Raw genomic sequence first — 22,789 nt, forward strand, 5'->3', positions numbered from 1 at the left:
TAGCCTTATACAAATTCCTTTAAAAGTCAGAATGTTCCTAATGGCTTCTTGCCATTCTTTTCTTTCTCCCTGTCAGCACAGGCACATAATCAGCTCAGCAAATGAAAGTAAGTGGCACTGATTTACCTTCTCTGCTACTTCTCGCACTGACTGGACACTCGTTCCATAAAGGTGATTATTGTACTGGCCAGCTTCAATGAATTTATGATCCTGAATATCCTTCTCCATTTGCTCTCGAGAAGTGACAAAATGGTAATCACGTCCATCCACCTCATAATCTCGTTTTGGTCTAGTAGTATCTTTAAACATAAACCAGTAGTTTTTAAAGCAAAACAAAAAGCAGTGACTTTTTTCCTTACAATATCCAAAAAAGCCTCCCATTTATACTGCAAAATTGTTACGAAGAGATTGATATTAAGATAGGTCTGTAAAGCTTAAACAATATATTAACTTTATTTTTAACCTAAAATACAGAAGATATCTATAAAAAATTAAGAGAAAAATATAATCTAAAATTGCTTTAGTATTTGCTGAGACTTACGTGGAACACATGAGCCAAATTTGTCTGGAAATTCTGAGATCAGGTCATCATTTATTCTGTCTTTCATGGGTCCCAAAACAATCACAGGTCGAGTGTAACTGACTAATAAACATAAAGGAATAATATCAGTTGTATTTGATATGACTGTTAAATTTTAACAGTTCATCAAAATAAGCTGTCTCACATAGCAATGATTTTAATACTTAGAAGAATATGTACTTCTAAAGAGAATAGAAACACACTGAAGAACATCAATCAGTCAATACCATAGTCAATAGTAAGATGTTAGACTTTCACTCTCAAATCACCATTCTCAGTGATTGAAAATGAGTCTTAAATTATGAAGCCTTCGGGGAATAAAAACCTTCTCACAAACTAACATCCTAAATTTGAATGGAAAAATAAAAGAGGGGAGATTTGAAAATCTTTTCAATTCAAAGAGGCACGTAAGCAGCCGCACAGTTCATAAAATTCTGTGTCTGTGTTGGGAGAAGCTTCTTTTCCTCTAAGGCCACAATTAAGCACTCACATACAAAATTACTCAAATATAAATAGTTTCTGTAACTATTAACACCCTTATAAAATGAAGTGTAGTACCTTTTGAAAGTAGTTTAATTATTTATAATAAAAGGATTTTGGTTGAAAAGTCAGTTTAAGCAGATTATGCCTAATCACACTGTAAGAACCTTTAAGACAATAATGCCTAAGTATGCTGCCATGATCATGTAATTTCAGCAGTACAAATTTTAATTTTAGGTTCAATCTGTCTGCACAAGTAAGTACCAATTAATTAAAATCTGGCCTATTAAATATATTTTGACTCAGAGCTATTTCCTTTCTATTACATTACTATATTTGTAAGAGGAATGTCTTGAATCCAGTATCTATTAACTTATTAATTAAATAACAAACATCTCTGCTGTTTCTCCCTTTGTGAGCCCCTCTGGTGAGGGGAAACTGTTCCACTGGAAATCAATAAAAAGCAATTTTTTTAAATGCAAGTGTGAGAAAATATTTTCTCCTAGTGATTTCCATTTCATTAAATTTTACTTTTTTCTGGAAAAAATCCCTTGGCAATTATTAAGAAAATTAGCCATATAAGAAAACCATACGGAAATGGGAGACTGATTAGTGACATTTCAATTGAAGTTGGTAAATAGACAAATGATCTATTCACTTGCTTTTTGCTGTGCCAGAAACAGTGAGAATGCTAAAGCAATATGAAACAGAAGAAAACTATAATTTATGAGGTTCTCACTGACAAAACTATTAAGCATACTGTACTTTCCTTCCACAATATAAACCACACAAGCATTATTGAAGTAGCACACCTTTGGATTCTGCATTAAATAATTCAGAGATTTTATTTAATAATTTATGCCTTTATGATTTATTCATTTGAATAACAGTAAGTTTCAACTTTAAAAGGGTGAAGAAGTTTATCCTGGTGCTTAGTACATAAGGGCATGCAAAGCATTCTAACAATTCAGATTATTTCATACTGAATGAGATCTACAAACCTTCTTGTTGATTGACTGGTTCATATGACAACACATATTCCTCCTGGCCACCTAAAATGTAAAGGCAAAGACACATCAATGTATTTTTTTCCTAAAGGAACATATTTCAAAGGAGTCATTCCATGGACTATGATGATACAGACACTGCCCAGCCATATGCATTACAGTGATGCTGATGAGGGACACCTTTCAAGAGCCATGAATTCTAGACCTCACAAAGCTAAGCCAAACACTGAGCTTTAAAGCATAAGACACAGAGAGTAGAAAGAAGTTCCTGGTGTAGCTGGCATGTCAAGCTGGCATCGAGCACGAGGAGAATTTTCAAGCATTGCTGAGGTGCTGTTCCCCACGAGTCCTGGATGCAATGCATGCATGCTGTCATTCACTGCTAGAGCAACGCCTCCTGCGTTGGGAACACTCTCCACACTCTGAGGGCAGCATTTACAAGAACATTTTTCCATATTTATACATGGCTGGCAATCATGTATGTCAAGGTGAACAGATCTTCCATTAACTTTATCGTGAATTGGCATTTCCATAAACATCTTCAGCCACTATAATTCTACCAAGAAAGCTATGAATGCATATACTAAACTACTACTTTACAAATTAATTTTTAAAGACAAAGTTGAAAGCAAATAATGCTTTGGATTGTTCTCAGCTCCAGGAAGCACATTAGCAGTGAATGAAACTAAAATAACAGAATCTTGAATTTTGACAGCTGTAGGCTTTTTAAATGTTAGTGAAAGCATTTGAAATATACCTCAGTTGCCATCTCTCTAAAAGATTGCTTCTAGTCTAACATGATATAACTCTGAGTAAAATTTATTTCAATGAAATAACTAAAAATTAACTGTGACAGCAGAGAATTTATAATTCTGAAGACACAAGTTCAAATTACATGACATTGCTTTGAACTGAAGAAAATACAGTCTTCCAATATTTCACTTGTCTAATTTTGGAACATTCTTTGATGTTCATAAGCCATACTTAAAACAGGAACAGGCAAAGGAACATACCAAGGCTACACCACAGTTTATGTAGAAACAGAAGGCAGATGAAGGCTTTTATAAATGCATATAGAGCTTCTATATATCTATTCTCTATTTCAAAGCAAATGCAAAAAGATATTTAAAATCTAATATTTCATTAACAGAAATATTTTTCTTATTTTGCAATAAATTTGCATTCAAACTGTCCTACAGCAATACATGAAAGAAGATTTTAATTACCTAAATTGTTGCAAGTGAGGAATACCTTAAGACAGACACAAAACCATGCAACCTGTACATTTTAATATCTCAAAAAGTTACTCATGCAAATGGATTTTAGAAGGACAGTATATACTTTCAGAACCCTTTTTAGGCTAGGGAGAGGAACAGGGAATCACCAACTATCAACTCATCTATAAAAGATCCAGCTCACTAGAATTAGATACTTCTTTGGAGAAGTCACATTGTTATAAGGTCAAAGAATAGTTATGCAAACTACTAAAGAGATAAGAACAAGTGAAAAGCATCCCCTGATTGAGGGCAAAAAGTATATATTGTCACTGCTTTTCAATTCTTTGGAAAAATTAGTATTAATAGACTGAACCTTTTGAACAACCGTACTCATCTGTAATCAAGATAACTTTCATATTAGACAGCAGTAAGAAGAGATTAAAAGAATATTTTAATAAAAAGTGCTCAGAATTACATATTGAGACAAACAAATCCATGACATCCATAACAAAATCATGGCTTCTCAAGTAACAATAAAGTAAAAAATGAACCAGTAGTACCAATAACCAGCTTTAAATGTAAATAAAGCTAGCTCTCAGAAAAACCATGGAAGTGAGGGAAGAGAGAGAAGCAGCAAATTTATGAAGAAACAGACATGGTTAGATAGTTTTAATGGTGTGTCATTAAAAACTATAAAAATTTCTGTTTATCAAAGGCAACTTCCATATGTGCTCAATTCTGTGTTATTCTCAGGGAACACAGATGCCTCCCTCAATTAGTTGCTTTTCAATTACAGTCTGCAACAACACCAGCATTTTGCATACATGTATACACATTCTCTCCTTCAGTGTCATCATCTGGAAGAAAATATGTGGCTCATTACCTCTGAAAAGATAGACAGCCAAACAAATATATCTGTTAATGAACCACCTTCCTTATTATCCCGACATAAATTAGGTATTTCTGCCGTGCCCATTACACAGCAGGCAGCCAGGAGCTGAGCACTGAACCACTGCATGACTTTCACTGCTCCTTCTTTTCATGTTTCTCTTCAAATCCTCCACTTTCTTATTGTCCTGCTCTGCTCTACCAGGGCTTCCAGCTCTAGACTGCAGCCTTACTGGGGAGCTGTTCTCTGGAAATGAATAGTGGGATTCCAGTCCTGGCTGTGGTTCCAGACATGGCAAAGCACAGCAGAGCAGCACCATGCAGCCTATTACCCACCACGTAAATGGAGTGCCACTGCAGCTGGGGAATACCACTACTGGAGCTTATGCTAGCAGTAAAAGCAAACTGAGTGTGGATTTAGAAGACTCTGTGTCTCCAGGAAGAGAGAGAACTAGCATGCTGATTTATCAAAACTGACTCCAGCACTGAACATGTGTCGTATGCTTTGAAGACAGTTCATACTAAGCACCCACACTTGACAAAATAAATGAGCTGAAAGCAAGGGTAAATACATGTTTGCTTATCTGTATTTCATTGAAGTATATACGTATTAAATCTGAGTATCAGTTGTGAAAAAATTTCAGATACTTACGGCATTATTTAATGGATAACACAGTTTGGCTACACTTCCAGTATTAAGGCTCAGCTACATAAAATTATATTTGTCAGCGTTAAATTTACCTTTAAATTTAACAGGTTTAGCTAGCTTGTGTAATTTAAAAAAAAAATTAGTAGATTCAAATTGAGCTGAACTAAGAAAATCACAGACAACAATAAAAAATATCCATAAAGGAGGTTTGCAGTGATTCTAGGGAGTTTTTTAAAAACAAAGACATGGAACAATTTGCAGTACTCCACCAAATACACAAATACAGATTTCACTGGGAAGTTCTATTTAACATGTAAATACCCAGAAAAGACAGACAAACTAAACCAAAGAAAGAGCTGCAAAACAAAGGCTCTGAATAAACAAAGAACTTAAAAACACTTACGGTAACTACTTTCACTATCGCTGGCATTAGAGGTTACATGCTCTGAAATTGCAACACAATGGGAAAAAATAAGGAACATACACCAATGGCATGAGTCAAACAGAAAGAAAATCGACAAAAAATAATCCAGATGAAAGACAATACTCATATCAAAGTGCTGAAATCAATACATACTGCATATAAAAGTTTTAACGTACTTCTCATAGCTCTCAGGATCAAGCTTAATTTCATATGAAAGGAATTGATGTTAATAAAAAGAAAAACATTAAATAGCATATAAAATAAGGTTACAAAAAATACACTAATTCATAATTCACATGTAACCCTGCAATTTTTAAGTTTTCACTTCAGGATGAATTTTGTTGTGTAAAAACCTTAGGATTATGCATTTCAACTTTTATGCAAGCAATTTATTGATTACATTTAGTCTCTTGTAGAGAAAATGCTGGATTAAATTAGAGGAAATATAGTGCAGCATATAATACAACTTGCATTAGGTGTGATAAGGCAGTTTTTAAAAGTCTGTGCTGAAAAACAGACAAGAAACATGTTCTGTTTATAGAACAGAATCATCCAGAGATATTTCTGCACCATATTACATAGTTCAAACTAGGTATGATCATAAGGCCATAAAGGCTGCTTATGATTTTATGTTCTAAACCATAAGGCCATAAATGTTGCTAAAGTTTTCTGGTCTAGACCAGGAATTCCTTTGAAAGTAGCCACTTCAGAATTGAGAAATGAATGTTACAGCTACTAGAATTTCTACTTCATGATTGAGGACAGGTACAGAAGTGTACTGGGCCTTAGAAGTAATTTCACAAACACTGTACCTTACAGTTATGCCTTGGGAAGAAATGCTACCCCTAATGACCCTTAGCCAGATCCCTTTAGAGACTCCTTTTCCTATTGCATAAGTGCCTAACAGTGTTTGCATTTAATATCTCTGATAAAAGCAAGGACTTGGCTTTTTTTATTTGTCATTTTCATACATTTAGTGGTGGGGTATGTACACACAAACATTTCTGCTAAGAGTAGGCAGCAACTTTTGAATCTGACTGGATTCACATAGAAATACAAGTGCTTCAAGTCACCCCTATCAGCCCTTCACCTGATCTAAAAGCATCATAAGTGTTCAAAATAGAAAAACTCTCCTGGCACTTGTTAAGGAAAAGTTGTGTTTGCTTTAAGTAGCTGTAAACATCAGTCGCCTAGAGAGAGGAGTGAAAAGTGTTACTAGTTAAAGTAGCACAGCAATGGTTGTACTATTACTGTAAAGAGCCATAAGGTTATATTTAAATAAATAAAAATACGAGGACAAGATATAAGTAACATTAAAAAATAATCACCAAATTAAAAACACAGTACTGTTAAGGACAAACAAGAACACACTGGTAAGCTTCTGAAAACAAAAAAAATCTAATGTGACAGTGACATAAACTTTACATGTTCCTGAAAGCAAAAACTCCAAAAGATTACAAACAAGGAAAAGCTTATGAACCAGTTTTAGTTAACCTCCTTATGCCAGTGGAGCACCAATCTCAAAGAGATCTGTCCAAAAAAAAAAGTAGTAATTTTTCAGATGGAGGTTAAAATAACTTGGGAGTATTTTGATCACTTACTCAGGCCTTTTGATCCCATGTCGTCAGGGACCTCCTGCAGAGTAGTCCCCAGAGGGCAAGCAATAAAAAGACAATCACAAAGAAAATAATTGTCAGTAATATATAAAATTGGCGCTACGACAGGAGACAGTTCCTAGAGCATCACAGGGAAAAATGAGTCTATAGAATTTGACTTTACTGGCACATGAAGTGCAATCAGTAATGCAAATGGCAGAGAACACAGTTTGTTTTGAACCTGCTCTGAATTGGCAAATTTATGCAACTCCGTTTTGAGAATACACTTTTTTTAACTGCTGGCAAGAACAATGAAAATCAGAGTAACCTCTCTTCATTAGGAAAATCAAATTAGAATGAATGACTTTGAAAAACCAGTCTAAAGGGACTGATTTGAGAAGCTGGTAAGCTCTATTATACTTCCAGGAATACTGTGCTTTCTCCTCCAAGCCACAAACAGGGAAGCATCACTGACAGCACAGGAAGGCAGTTATCTCCTCCAGTTAGTCAACAGTATTGCCCAGTTTATTCCAAACTGGGATACTCTTGTGTTAAGTTTGATTTTAACAGCAAACAAAGGTTTGCCCTGGTTTTGTAGCCTGATTTGCCAGTAGCACCAGGAGCTCCTCAGCCTGTTGCAGCTCATGAAACTGTCTCCATGGTAACACCCTAGTGCAGTCTAGCAGGCCCTTCTACTGTGCTTCGCTCTCCATGGAATGCCACATACTTACGGTCAATATCACTGGTTTCCTGCTCACTCTGGTCCTTGTTCTTGTAGAAGGGAAATTTTCGGGAAAAGAGGTTCTTTTTACGCTTGTCATTGAATGACTGCTGAAGAAGAGAAGGAGGGGCAAAACAAAGGATGTCTAATGTCTGTGTGAACAAAGGCCCAGAGCAGCAGCTTTGCGGAAGCTGACTCCTACAACCACATTATGCAGTGCACATCTCAGCTTAACACTCATCTGCTCAGCTCATTAGAAACAGAGACTGGGATCAAGACTTTGCTCGGATCCTCCATGTTTCACATGCTTAGTAGTGAGAAAACTGGTTCATGCTATAGGACCTGACCTGTATTTCACAAATTTAGGCTTGCTCTGAGTGTTAAAAAAAGTGGAAAACTAGGCTGGTGTAAGATGGCCAAACCATAGTGACTTAAAGTCAATTAAATCACTGATATTATCTCATTTAGGGGTAACAGTATTTTAAAAAAACAACCAAAAAACCAATCTGAGGCTTTTGCAAACAACTGATATTATAACAGAACATCAGAAGTATTGGACAGTGTTACCATCCAACTAAAAAAAGTCCAAAACTTGTATCAGTGTTTTACTATTGCAATTCATTGCAAATTCACTGAAAGGACATACTCTGTTCTATGTAAGTTTGCATCCTAATATGAAGATTAACTTGAAAAGACACAAGCTAATTTCATTGGTTTGTTCAGGCAATTATGTTTTTCAAGAGTGCACTAATAATTACCACATGAAAAACCCTGTATATCAAGGATCATGTTCAGCAACTTTTGACATTAACTGCTTGTGTTGCTGAAGAATTTCTGCATCTCAGTTGCTATAAGCATTTCTAGAGTTACTTACATAGACATTTACATCCATATAAATATAAACTATTATTGTGCTGTTTGTTCAAGTGATGGAGAGCATCAATGCATTTTCATTCCTATATAGGTATGTCTATTGTAATTAGCACAGATTTTACTAATATCTGCTATATCTTCTGCTGAAGACATCATGTGACTACAGTACCTCCAAGTCAATAAAAAACCTTAAAGTATAAATAAATCAGTAATGTTTTAATTGCAATTTTGCCCAGAACTAGAGCTAATACAGCTAACTTAAAGTCAGCAGAAATTCCCTTCCATCTTTAGGCATGAGTGACTCATCTGACCAGTTTTGCAAAGACATAAAATTTGCCATATTTTTGTCATTTGGTTAGCAGAAAAAACTAAAGTATAAAGGATGGTAAAATAGGAAAACACCCAACTTGGTCTTGAGACCCTGTGCTGTAGGGGACTATTTATTTCTAAGCTAAGCAGAGCCTACGTGCAGCAGGAAGTGAGAAAAGAGCCACAGAAACATCTTTTAAAAGGCATGGTAAAAAAAAAATAATCGTGCATTCAAGACTCTGTTAACAAGTGTTTCTAAAATTTGGAGCATTTTAGCTTTCAAGTAATTGTTTGTCTTTCTTCAGCCAGTGTGAGCTCACATTCCTCTGTTACATGCAATAGAGCTGCAAAAAGGCATCTTATCCTTTCTACCAGCATTAACTATGGAATGAATTACAGTAACAAGTAGGGGTCAAACAGGACTAAGCTTTTCCAAATGATGGGCCACACTTTTAGTACAATTGAAAACTAACACTTGGCCCTCCTGAAGAGAATGTGCAACACCAAAGCTGCATCCTGCTACAGGACTAACAATCCTTCTGGCCAGATGTGTTTGGCAATAATAGATACTTAAAACTTCCAGTGATATTTTCATTACCAATGTTTTAAAAAAAATTACTTAAAATTACAAGGTGTTAAAGAGGCACATGGTACCATGGGAGCACAATCAGTGACATTGAGCTCTGGAAATAACAATACTGTGCTAAGGAGGAAATCCATAAAACCTTTAATTGCCTTGCATCTGTGTTCGACTAAAACTGTTGTTCCACTGTGAAAATTGGTAAATTATCAGCCTGACACATAGACAAAAGATGAAGTTTCAAGCCAATCATATGCCTGCAGGAACCATACTTGGTACAGGCAAATTTCTATGTTATGGTCCTCTTGACCTTCTCTAAGAGAAGTCAAGTCAGTGCAAATGATTTCTCACAACCAGGAAGGGTAATGTAATCTAGAGAATAAGGACAACAAAGAAATATGTCCCAAGGAGATCCTTCCTGAGTATACTGAAAAATACTGTAATGTAAATTCAAAAAATAAAAACTCATATCTATAATAGTTTCATTTGGGGAAGTCCATCAGTTTGGTAAAAGGAGACAAATGCAAAAAAGCTACAATGGTTCAGTTTAGCTGAGGTGGTGAGAATGGGGAATCTGTACAGTTAAAATTAAAGGACTAGTTGATTTATTGTGCTTCATAAAACATAATCAAGTTCTTCATTATACTTGTGAAAATATTTCATAACAATTCTTTTAACTTTCTTACAGTAAGTCTTCCTGAGCTAACATGAAACTTTATATACTGCATGTATAATGGTCAGAGTCAGTTCCATTGCCAATAAAAAAAGAAAATAAAAGTAATATTATACTGATTTTGCATAAAAGATTATCTAAAAGATTACTTTTAAAAGATATCATGAGTATAAAAAGCTATAAGGATTTGCTTATTAGTTGAAAATGCATAGTAATTGCATTAAATTTTTCATAAGCTCTCTGGCAATCATTCACAGGCATTATAAGCAGGAATATATTAAATCAGAAGCAGCACAGTAAATGAGATAAATGTGTATATGAAAGGAACAAACAAGAATAAAATGTAACCATTTTTCCTCCAGATTTTTTCGGTTTCCTTACAATGAAAGGAACATGGATTTTAATGTTAGCCATCACTAGGATTCTTCAAGGTCCTAATGTAGAAATTTTCAAAAACTGTATAGAATTGGTATTTAATGCTATTTATGGAGAATTAGCACACACAGACATAGGAAGGCACATGGTCCCTGAGGACATGTATGGTGCAGTCAACTTACAGGGAAAATACAGAAGGAATACTTCAAGGAGAAACTCTGATGTTAAAACATTTACAGCTGAAGCAAGAGACTGTGAACAGTGTAAGTGTTTGCAAAATGAAATGTTACTAAAGAAAAAGAACTGCAGTTCTACATCAATGGCAAGCGTAGTTGCTTTTCCACTCAGTATTCCATGCATTTCTTTGGTGCTCTGTTAGTACACAGGGGCTGTGCACCAACTCTGCTTTTGTCAAAAAGCTACTTCAAACACATCAGTAATTAACTGTTTGCAGTTAATTGGTAGACACCCTCTAAAACCATGCAATTATCTTTCAAAGAACGTGGTAACATTTGAAAAATTCCTTAGTGTATTGAAAAGAATCTGAAGTATTTAAGCCTCTCTTTATATGACTTCTAAAAAAGCAAACTCAAATTACCATGTCAGTTGATAATATTTTATTCCAATACCAAATTACAAAAGCACCAAAACAGAAAAATACTGCCAATAATACAGTAAATCTCCAGGGCAGTACCATAATTGTGAATCAGGAAGTAGTTAGAGATATTGATTTTCTTTTAAGCCAATACTTATAGGGGAAAAACATGACATTTCATTAATAACTGAAACCTTTGCCATGTAGCAGAGGGATGTATATATGAATTTTAGGGTCTTTATACTTTGCTGTCCTACACTATCAGGATATAGTACTGAAGCTTTAATATTTGATATATGTGATTTCTGAAGTTATGAAAACATTGTAACTGAAATAAATTACTAAAATGCAATTCTGGGATTTGCAATAATGACTAACCCATGCTATAGCATTAGTACAATTAAAAATATAATCACTATTTAAGAAACAGCTTCCTCAGGAGCTTAAAGCACACTCCAGATTTTTTGGAATGGCAATATATTATTAATTTAGAAGACTCTTACATCTAAAACGCACAGGTCTGAGTCTTGAAATTACTAGTCACATACTACTGGTAGAAATGGTAAGGTTGTGGAATTGTTTCTCAAATTTCAAAATAGCCAAAACATTGCAAAAAAGCCTTACCCTGAAAACAATAAAAAAATTTGGCTGCTGTGCCATTATGCAGTGGCTGTAATTTTGGCTACAAACATTCCTATTACTGCCTAAGTAGCCTCATTTCTTTCTCACTACTCATTCCCATCACATGTACTGTGACAGAAATCACATCTGGTGCAGAGCTGTTAGAAATGGCACTATTCAATACTTGGTTAGGATATACAGCTCCTACTACATTACAGTATTATGAAGCATATATATTTCTATGCTAATCCTTTAAATAATTTGCAGTGTTTTGGCAATTAAAGTCTGCTTTGGTGCTCAGAATTATTTCATTTCTATTTGATAGAATTTACTCTTTTCACTCAAATCTGAAAGTGATTCTCCACACACAAAATCGCTGAAAAACATTACCATTCACAATGCCAGGTGTACTTAGCACTTCATTAACTCACCCCTTTATCTCCTCTTGTTTTGGAATTGAATTTCACTGTCTTCAAACGGGCTCGTTCTTTTTTCTCAACTCTACCACAAAAACACACACAAAAATGTCAGAAATCAGCAAAACTCCAGAACTTCAAGTTAGCACTTGTTACAGCAGAAGCATATTGGCGTACCTTTTGTACTATACATTTTATTGCTTATGACACATTCAGAAAATGGAAGCCTGCTAATGGAAAACTGTTATTTCTCAAGTGATGCTGGGCGGAATTATTTGGAATATTTTGTGGCTATACATGTTCAATAAACCCAGAGAGTGCAAAGAGGAAACACAACACAGTAAGTGAACAGTCTCAATTATCAGTCAATAGCAGATATTAAGATTCAGAGCACCTAAACTCTTATTTGAATCTCCATAATGCCAACAAAAACCTCATCTCCATTGGATGCTACCAAAGAATGATTTTCCTGTTTTCCAGGTTCTGGGTAGAAAGAACTCAAGATAGCATAATGACTTGAATAAAATTCATTCACACTTTGCACCTTTTCATACATAAATGGTTAATTATCTGATATTAAACCACAGCTTACAGTGAGAACAGAGGTGGATACGGACCACCTTTATTAACTTCAGCACACAACTCCTAGGGCTAAATGGGGTTTTAATGAACATTTCATTGAGTAAATGAGAATCCCACTACAGATTACTTAAAAACAAAAGAATCACAGAATTAACAAGAAGGAGAAAAGCATATACAATATATGTATTAATCAGATCAGGTGTCTAATAGCAGACATCTCCAAGTCAATAAAGTAAGCCATACCTCCGTTTGCTTGGGATGACTCCAATTTCATCACTTTCTCCATCTGGAGTTACCTGCCGTGCTTGCCACCATTCATCATCAGAAGCATTAATGACATGGAGAATATCGCCAAATTTGAAGTTCAATCCTTGACTAGGGAGGCCACTGTCTTTAGTCTTGTCATAATCAAAAAGAGCTCTACATTAAAAAGAAAGAATTAAACATAGAAAAAAAGCAAGAAAAACCAGGAGACTATGAATAGCACAAAATATGAAGCAAGCTGCCTGTGCTATTCATAAATGATTGCATCATTCTGACAGGTACTTAGAAGAAGGTAGAATACACTCTCATACACACACAAAATGTGTAGCACCGTACCTCCACACACTTCTAAGCTTTAATGAATGAGAAAAAACTTGTTCCAGAGCAAACCTTTAGTGCTTTACAAAAGCTCTACAGCAGACACCTACTGCAATTCAATAAGTACTTTGCACAGAGCAAGTTACATGTCAGCCTAGGATAAAAAGGACAAGCAAGTATTTAAAGAATAGAGCACGGTCAAAAGTTCTGTAAAGTACACTTCCATATCAAGTAATAAATTTAAATTATTTAGTAATTTAGTACAGTTTAGTACTGTCTTTAAAATAAAAGTCAGTATCGTCAGTATCATCAGTATCCTGCTCACAGGAAAAATAACTTAGAAATATGATCTTCTCACCACTTTGTACCATAGTACCCAAAGGCAGAGAACCTTATGCATATTCTTTTAGGAATTTTCTGACCATTTTGAGAGAATCTCACCCTTTTTCATAAGGTAAGCCTGTTTTCAAATAAAAGACACTCACAATACCTGAGCAGCTGCATGACTACAGTTTTATTAACATCCCCTCTGGCAGCAAGACTGGTTTATGCAACTGACTCCCGTTCCCCTTTTTGCTTAAGAAAGCACAGTTGTCTGGAAAGGCACATGGTCCACCATGATATGGAACTGATCTGGTTTACAAGTCATATCTTTTCTGCCTTTTGGATCATTTTATACCTGGACAAGTTCCCTGAGGCAATGAAGTTATCTGCAGTCTGCTCCTCCCTGGCACAGCTGAGGATTTAATGAGGACGTGGAAATGAAAGATGACAGGAGACTCTTAGCAAACAGCAAGAGATACTGCTCAGGTTCTGCCTTCTAAAGGACTTCTTTTACGTTTGAAAATAGTTCATGAACCTACCTATGTGAAATAAATGCTTGTATGACACAATCCAAAAAATCCTCAACATTGTTTAATCTGCCAGCTCATGTGTTGTCAGTGCTGCACTTTCTGAACAATACCTGAATTCAACTTACTCAATATCAAGCCAAAGTAGCACCAAGAGATCACACTGTGATGATTTAAAAGGGTGTCATTTTCCTTGTCCAAATTCAGCTTGTTTCTTCATCCTAAACACTGGTCTTACATATCTTTTTCTCCTAGATTTTTAATATCACAGAAATGTTTAACCCATGTAAGTCAAAATTTGCTCCAAAATGTACTTCAGCTTTGTGAATTTTGCCTTCCTCAAGCACTGAGTGATCTGTATGTGTTCATAACCAAAAACAAGTTGTTTACAAGGAAAAACTCAAAATATTCTGTCATACCAATTCATTTTCAGCATCTATTACAAAACCAGAGCTGTTTGAGACACCGTGCCTTTCTTAGGCTATAAAATATTTTTTAAAAATCCTGAAGGATTAAGGTTTTAATAAAGATTTTTAGAATGTCTAAAAAAAGACAGAAATTTTTAAATGGCTTCAAAATATTGAAGAGCCTTATACTTAAAAAGAGATTAAGAGCATTATACTTAAATCTGCAATACCTTTAGTTTAAGTTTGTAAGCAAATTCAGACCTTCAGTTTTGAAATACCTTGGAGGTTGAAATACTACCTTCCTTAGCAGTGCAACCTTCATAATAAGATCTTTTGGGTTAATTCCACAGCATACTTAAGATATCCTGATTATATTTTAAAAAATCAGAACACTTTTTTTTTTAACATAGGCAAAATATTGCAGGTAAGAAAATGATACAGATAGGAAGTAGCTATTCCTCCACATTTATTCTGCACATTTGTTCAAGAAACACTCTGGACAAATATCATTTCATATCTCAAAATAAACTGCACATAATCCAGTATGTACTTTCAATGCAGATTCAAGTTGTATACATTTTCACTGAATTAATTACATGCATCGTGACATTTATTTCCTGAGATTTCTTGTTAGCATTCAAGCAATGATTTCTACCAGCTCCACTTTTTACTTCTATTTTTGAGTTTGCATATAAATTTATAAAAGCTGTGAGCTTGGCCTAACAGCATTAACATATATGTTGACTGCATGAGAAAAGATACTCAGGAGTGAAATGGAAGCAGAAATGGATAAAGCCATTATTACCAACATGTGCTTTTCCAGCTGGATAAATGGTTACACAGAGCAGGTTTCGCACAATGAAAGGCAGTTTCATCAAACACATTTTCTCTGGTAAGGTCACTTCCAAGAAAAATAATTTTATTGGGCAAAAAAGTCAAAGCTGATGAAAATAGTTATATAAAAAGATCATTTAGGGTGTCACATAATAGTGACAAAACCAAGCAGCTAACATTTATAGGAATACCAGGAACTGCTAATGATCCTATAAATGACCTCAAAAGCAAACAGAATTAACAAGAATTTCTTTTGATTCCAAGTGACTAACATGGCTTTTCCTGTATGCCTGGCACATCATCAACCAAGAAGTCACTTCACAGCCCAGATGATGCATTTATCTACAAGCTAGAATATAAAAAATACAGTTTTATTAACTTCCTGCATGGGGACTTTCATTACAGATTAAAAATGCCATGTATACATTTACTTATTTTAAGTTATAAACACAAATTAACTTAAAAATAAATTTAGTAATCCTCATCAACTATTGCTTTGAATGCAGATCCATGATATTTACTGTAAAGTTCTATTTAAGTTTAAATGGGAAGTCTTAAAAAATATTTTCTAGAGAAAGCACCAAGTCCTCCCTTTTATTTCACTTTGTATTACTCAGGAACCAAAGAGCACTAAAAAGGTAACTCAGCTGCTTCATCCACAAGTCTAGAGAAATTGAAATTAGGTTGCATATTTCATGAGTGTTCGTGCTTCAAAGCCAAAAATGTAATGGCTGTGTAACAATGCCAAATTTCCAGAGTATTTTTTTACCTGCCACACTCATTACTTTCAGTGTCATAGGCTGTTGACCAAATTCTACCAAAGCATTTCTTCAATAAACAAAGCAACCAGGAATTCCTTCAGCAAAAGCAGCTCTATGTTTCATTTCATTAAAAATTAATTAATTTCACCACTTCACAATAAATGAAGGTCAGCTTGTAAAGGAGGTTCTCTTTTTCTGAGTTTTTGGGAAAGTTGTTTGAAACTTACTGTTTGAACTCTGAGAATACCATAAAGAAGGCCCAATTAAGCAGCAGACAAGTACACTTAGCCTGCTGCTAATAGCAGATCTTATTTTTCCAAAGGACTTAGTTAAAATTTCTTAGTCATTGTAAAACTGTTATGTTTCTTCAGCTTGGAGACATAATCATTTTTTTGCTGTGATTCAAGCACAAATCAGTGCCATTGTTTGAATTTGGAATGCATTGTGCTGATCAGAAAAATGCACAAAGGTAAATGTAATTTTTGATTTTGAATGCTGCACACATTGCAGACTGAGACTTGCCACAGAAGATGAGATTAAATATGGAACAGATTTACTCTCTCTCCATGTGTTATCACAGAAACTTGATACCATGAAGGTATCTCACATGTGCTTTTTGAATCTCCAGGTGAGCATATTTATCTACATAGATATAGATCAGATGCAAACCCAGAAACATTATGAGAGAATCTGTCTCAGAACAAAGACCAGAAGAAATATAAAGCAAAATAAGAGAAGACACATCAGTACATCTGAATTAGCTGGGGACGGGGGAGTGGTGTGGGGGGGACAGTAGGACATACACATGGAGAGTCAGCTGCTGCTGAATTGCTCTATTTGGATTGCTCTCCAAGGGCTGTTTTCCAAATTGCTGTGCATCATTTTTTGATATAGATACAACTACAAAGAAAAATCTGCCATTTTACTCCAAATTGTATTTTTGGGCAAACACAATTGCCTTTTCCTTAATATAACATAATACCAAAAAATGCTGTTTACAGGCAAACTAGTTTTAAAGATATCATGTTTACAGGGATACAATGATCTATCTGATTTTATTTCCTAATTTGATTTTGAGAAAGCAGCAGAGATGATTTTCATGGTATTTTTATTTAATAGCTTTTCTGAAATTGTGATTGAATGCCTGTAAACATTTTACTGGTGGATTTACCATTCAATTCAGCATTTTGTTACATAACTGGCATCCTTTAAGGCATATCCAAAACCCAGCACTATTGAAAAAAGATATCTGAAGTTATTAAAGTTGGCTTTGAATTTAATTAAAAGTACAGTATGACTATACCAGAGTGACTTATAATAAGAAATAAAGTGGGTAAGTAACATGTTCTGTCAGTATCTAGCAATATGTGAAAATATTCATAAAAGTTACTTCAATGGGGTCAAAATTACATCAGAAACAAGACAGAACAGATGAGAACCCTTTCTGTGCATACTAAGCTGCCTCCCAGTATTTGGCAGCTTTTGGTGTGATGACACAAGCAGATCTCAAAAGCCCTAGCAGCACCCTCTGTAAAGAGATGTGGGTAGAAAAGTACTTTTGTTGGGGAATTTTTGCATTTTAGATACTTGCACTGACTTATACCAACACTGAATATTGAGCCTCAGAAACTTTCAGTGAAACCAGTCCCCATAAGGCTTCTGCCAGCAGCCTGGAGAAGGCTGCAAGTTCTGCAGCAGCTGGCAAAGTCAAAAGCTCAACAACTTCCATCAGTAGAATTAAAGCTCCATAAAAAGAAAATGCTTGTTAGTGGGTCAAAATATCAGATGTGTGAACATGAGCATAAGGGGTTTAGAACCTAATCAGGCTATAGCTAACCAAGAAAATAAAAGCATTTGGAATTGTTTGGGCTTAGGTATATGATGGGAACTAAAGCAATAGATCTTGGGATTATGGAAATGAAGATCACAGAATCCAGCTACTGAAACAATAGGTCAAAACACAGAAACTACCTGTTAGGGTCAAGCTAAACAGAAGCCCTATGAGCATTTAGCTACATTTGGGTCAAGCATTCAGAAATAGTTACAAAGGACCCTGACTTTCCTCAGCATCAATGCAATTACTTAGGGAACTGCTTGGTGTATGACTTGCTTCCTTTCCTATCGCTCAGCAGACAGAACACACCATGAACAAAACACTGTCTGCTTTGGATAGGAAAGGTCAACAGCACCTGAGCCTGCTTACTTTTAGGAGGCAAACCAGTGAGGTCCTACAACATTTTAAATCATGTATAAACTTAACCCAAACACCAGAACTACTTGAAGGCTTACCTGCTTTATTGAAACATTCTGGCCCCTACAAAAAGGCTACTGACTCAATCCAGAGATGAGCTGATTTGGTGAACTCAAAAACCTATTTATTTTTAAAAATGCAATCCTTTTACCCACGTTCCATACTTGAAACGTTATGCTTTATCAGTACATGGTAACTGATGTAGGAGTTGAGTGACACATGAATAAGCTGCACCCTGCCATAATTTCCTTGTGAAACCACCTATTTTCTCATCTGCTTCATGCTCTTATGTTTCCACTTCCTTTCAGCCTCCTTTATGTTTAACTTGATATGAATAAATTAATGAGTTATACTCAGTTCATTTGCTTTGCATTTTCTCTCTTGCTTACCATGGAAAAATATTCCATAACAAAATTCAATCGGATAAAGAAATAAGGTTCCTTAATAAAACCAAGAAAACAACTGAAGTAAGCTGAAGGAAATAAGATGGAAATCTGTCAAACCTTAAGAAAGAGAAGACTATAAATTTGAACTCAAGTACTGAGAACAAGTATGAAAACAAGTATATGAAAACTACTGTCACAAAACCACAAACTGATCTAAGCAAGTTTTTAAGACTTCACATACACTGACTTCAAGAAGAAATAGATGTTTTTGCTGAAGGATTATCATCAGTCTCAAATCAAAGAACAGAAAGCAAACAATAGCACCATTCTTCAAAGTTCATATAGAATTCTCAGGGATATTACTACTTTTTCAGCTATATTACATTAATCAGTCTAAATACAGCTTTATTTTTATTATATTTGTGTATAAGTATTCAGTATTCCTTTATTAATACTTGGTAAATAATTGTATGAAAACCAAATACCAAAAGAGTAAGTCCAGAGAAAGCAGAAAAACACAGTAGCAATGCTATGAAAAAGATGATTACCTGACATAGAGGGATCTCTTCTGGCTGGTTCGCAAAGATCCTGATCCTGAGCTAATGCTACTGTTCATCATCTGCTCCCGTAAATCATGGATTTTAGCTTCAAAACGACTGTATTCTGTAACAAAGACAGGCACGGCAATTAATTTCCTGCCAAACTTCAGCAATTAAACTGAAAGAAAATCTGAAATAATTTTGATTAGACAAAGAAAATATACAAGAATATTATACTTCAAAATTCTGTTATTATAATCTATAGTTCACAGTAACTATTTTTTTCAAATTAAGACGAACATTTCTACTAATAATTATCAACTTCATAGTAATAAAAAGGCAGATACAGATTAATTTTAATCCATGACAGAAAGGAAACTTCAGAACATATATGTGAAATACATGTTTATAACCAAGAACTACATTTTTTCAATTTTAAATGTTAAGAAATGGAAATGAAAAATGTCTGTACTTCAAAATTACTGGATTTGATTGAGATAAAGAATTTAACACTACAAGGTGGGAAATATGCAAAACATCTTCTGAAATAAGACCATATTCCTCTGGCAGCTCAGGAAAGGAAAAAAAAATATCCAGAATTCTGGCATGAATTTCAATCCACTTGTAAACGGCATTAGAGATTCAAACTGCCCCCACAGAATTATGTCCAATGTTAATCCTGGAAAAGTGGATTGTGTTCTTAAGCAGAGCAGTGTACTAATAAAACTATGCTAAATGCATTTGATTTTAGCTACAAAGGTAGCCAGGAAAACAGTAATTGCTTCTTCAGGACAAATATCTCCTGAAGTGAGGTACTTACATGCCGTCAGCATAAAATACGAACTCAGAGTAAGTAAGTTTTTCCTTCAGCTGAATAGTTTGGACTTCAGGATCAACAGATCCACTTGTAAACCCTTCCTAGTCAAAGGAAATGTTGTGCAGCCACCACCTTCCCCGGGAGACCACGTGATGCCAGATTATAACAAGTCAACACTGGCAGAGCCAGGGCGTGTGTGCCGCGAGCAGCTGCTGGACCGGGCACTGAGCTGCTCTCCTGAGCTGCACCCTCACTCCCCGTGGGCACCAGGTTATTCAGGAAGTGCATGACTGACAAAGGACTCTAAAATAAAAAATCTTGAGAAAATGTCTAAACTAAGGTTCCTTCAACAGCCATCTAAAAACTGTGAATGTTTTATCATATTATGTTCTGCAGCCCTTCTCCCCACTCATTATACAGCGAGCACTGATAGCATCTATAATTAACCCTATCCAGATTATGACAATATGAAGAGTCTCTTCAATAACCCTAACTTGTGTCCTTTATAAGCAAAAGCTAGTAGCTTTTAAGATACCCTAGTTTTTAAAATAGCACCAAGTGTCTGTTTACAAGTGAAGTTCAGATCAAATGCTTTACCTGCACTAAACCAAACTGCTGAGGTTGTTTGACAAGAGAATCAAAGCCATTATTTCCACCACTAGTGATGCTATCACTAATAACAAAAGAATGTAAGATAACAGGATAGTAACCAAAGAGGAATGTGAGAAAACAACATTTTTTAGAAAGCAGCATTCTTTAGGGGAAGGGCTCCGATGCAGTGAGAGAACAGCCCTCTCCTGCTGTGCTATTGCTGCCCTGCAGGGCTTTGGGAAAGTCACCTCATTTTACTCATTTGTAACCAAGAAACTATAAACCTAAAAGGTTTTTGTATGTCCCTGTGTGAAAGGAAAGTAAGCATGGGAAAAATCAGATAATCCCAGTGTTTCCTTGTGCTACAGCCTGTTCAACACTAAAAATATCTGCAGCTCTTTGTAATAGCTACTGGGAAAACTACAGATTTCTGTATCGTGTCATTTTATCGAAGAATCAGACTTCCTCCTATGCAGCACATTGATACAAGAGAGCTACCAGGGAGGCTATTTCCCAATATTGCTTGACTCTATCCTATATTTCATCTGCAGGTTACTGGTCTTGCAGCTTCCTGAACTAATTTAATTTTTCTCATCAGAACTCCTGGGAAGCAAGTGCTGAATGAGTGACAGGGACATCTGTAGGAGTAAGGAGGAGAGTAATTTCACCACAGAGGCTCCTGCCATATGAATAAAGCAAAAAAAGGAAACTAATGGGCTGGGACTGAGAAGGCTTTATGTTCAAAAAGAAGAAGTGCCAAGAAATTTCATATTTAGGAGAAGCTTAAGCACTGTGCAGTCAGAATCTGGTAAGCTCTACTGATGTAGAGCTCGCTAAAATTTGAGTTACTTTCCTCTTAACAGAAGGTTTTGGGAGGAACAGGATGAATAGAATTCTCACCATCATTTGGTTTGGACCTAAAAAGTACACAGGCTTTTAAAAAAGAAACCTAGGATCAGGTATAGTGCTACTGAAACTAATGCTGGAGACAGAAAATAATGCAGCAGCAGGACTCTTGATAGCACCAGAAAAGCAGTGTTAGTCTGATACCCAAAGGATCAGCACCTGTGCCCTGTTGACAAAGTAGGCTTGGTTCAACATCAGCTTTAGGAAGCAAAGTATGAGCAAAGTATTCCACTTTCCACAGCCATCAAAACACTGAGATTCTAAAATACTGTTTTAATAAGAATTATGGTGGCACAAAGAAACACAGACACCCACATAGAAAGAAATTCAAAATCAGAAGAAAACCACACAATCCAACCTCTCAATCCTTTCAGCAAGAATCTGGTCAGGCTCCAAAACCAGATGTATATGCAACAGCAGTGAATGAAACCACACTCAGAATCAACTTTTAAGGGCTGGATTTTAGGAAAGCTGCCGCTGATATGCAACAAATAAAGGATAACAGGCAGCAAAACTACCACAAAACACAATAAAATAAGAGCATTAGAATCTTTTCTTGGCTGGAATTCTCTCAAAGCGCTCAGGAAGTTTAGAGGCAGGGAGGGAACAGTATCTACTGACATAACAGCAAGATCGAGGAAACAAGCACCTCCTGCTTCAATTCATGGAATTTATCCAAGAGAACCCCACCATCACCAAGGGAAAAAACCCAAAGCCTACTCAGGTTGACACATAATCAGTTGTTAAGAACAGAGGATGAATACATCTGGGCTCAAGTTTAAAATTTAAAATTACACTGGATAAGCAGATGGTGCAAAACTAGACTAAATCTGCTCTATGTCTGCATGCATTCCACAGCAAGAAACAAAAAGGAGGGAAGATTAGCAAATCCTAGAAGATTACTCTGATTTCAAGCTGCTAAAGTGATTTTACCTAGAAATCTGTAATATTTTTAATGTCACTATTTACTTGAACAGAAAATCAGAACTCCAGAAAGGATCTGATCACTGAAACTCTCCTGGACTGCCCATCTGATGGGCAACAAAACACAGATCCACAGAAAAATTGTCTGTGCAGGCAGGGGAAGAGGAAAACATGGCTGCAATGGAAATGCATCTGGTCTGGAACACACATTCTAGCAAATGGGCAGGAGAGCAGAAGGCTGCACAAGGGATGGGAATTCAGCACACAGCACAGGAGGAGCAGCGACCGAAGGAAGCCGGGATGTGCGCACAGGGAACAGATGGCAGAGACTCTTACATGCAGTGAACCCACGTAG

The 22,789-nt window shown here is 35.7% G+C and overlaps 1 protein-coding gene across 1 annotated transcript in view; it reads right to left on the reverse strand.

The window, feature by feature from the left end:
- Window positions 1-22,789, reverse strand: part of DLG1 (discs large MAGUK scaffold protein 1) — a 115,597-nt gene that overhangs the window by 6,981 nt on the left and 85,827 nt on the right. The window contains exons 12-19 of the mRNA XM_031062795.1: window positions 19,206-19,320; window positions 12,829-13,005; window positions 12,019-12,088; window positions 7,572-7,671; window positions 5,225-5,266; window positions 2,062-2,112; window positions 542-643; window positions 127-299 (exon numbers count right to left, since the gene is read on the reverse strand). Of these exons, the coding sequence (XP_030918655.1) occupies window positions 127-299; window positions 542-643; window positions 2,062-2,112; window positions 5,225-5,266; window positions 7,572-7,671; window positions 12,019-12,088; window positions 12,829-13,005; window positions 19,206-19,320 (830 nt within the window). The remainder of the gene's footprint in view (window positions 1-126; window positions 300-541; window positions 644-2,061; window positions 2,113-5,224; window positions 5,267-7,571; window positions 7,672-12,018; window positions 12,089-12,828; window positions 13,006-19,205; window positions 19,321-22,789) is intronic.

This window comes from Geospiza fortis, unplaced genomic scaffold (genome assembly GCF_000277835.1).
Source record: "Geospiza fortis unplaced genomic scaffold, GeoFor_1.0 scaffold19, whole genome shotgun sequence".
NCBI lineage: Eukaryota > Metazoa > Chordata > Aves > Passeriformes > Thraupidae > Geospiza > Geospiza fortis.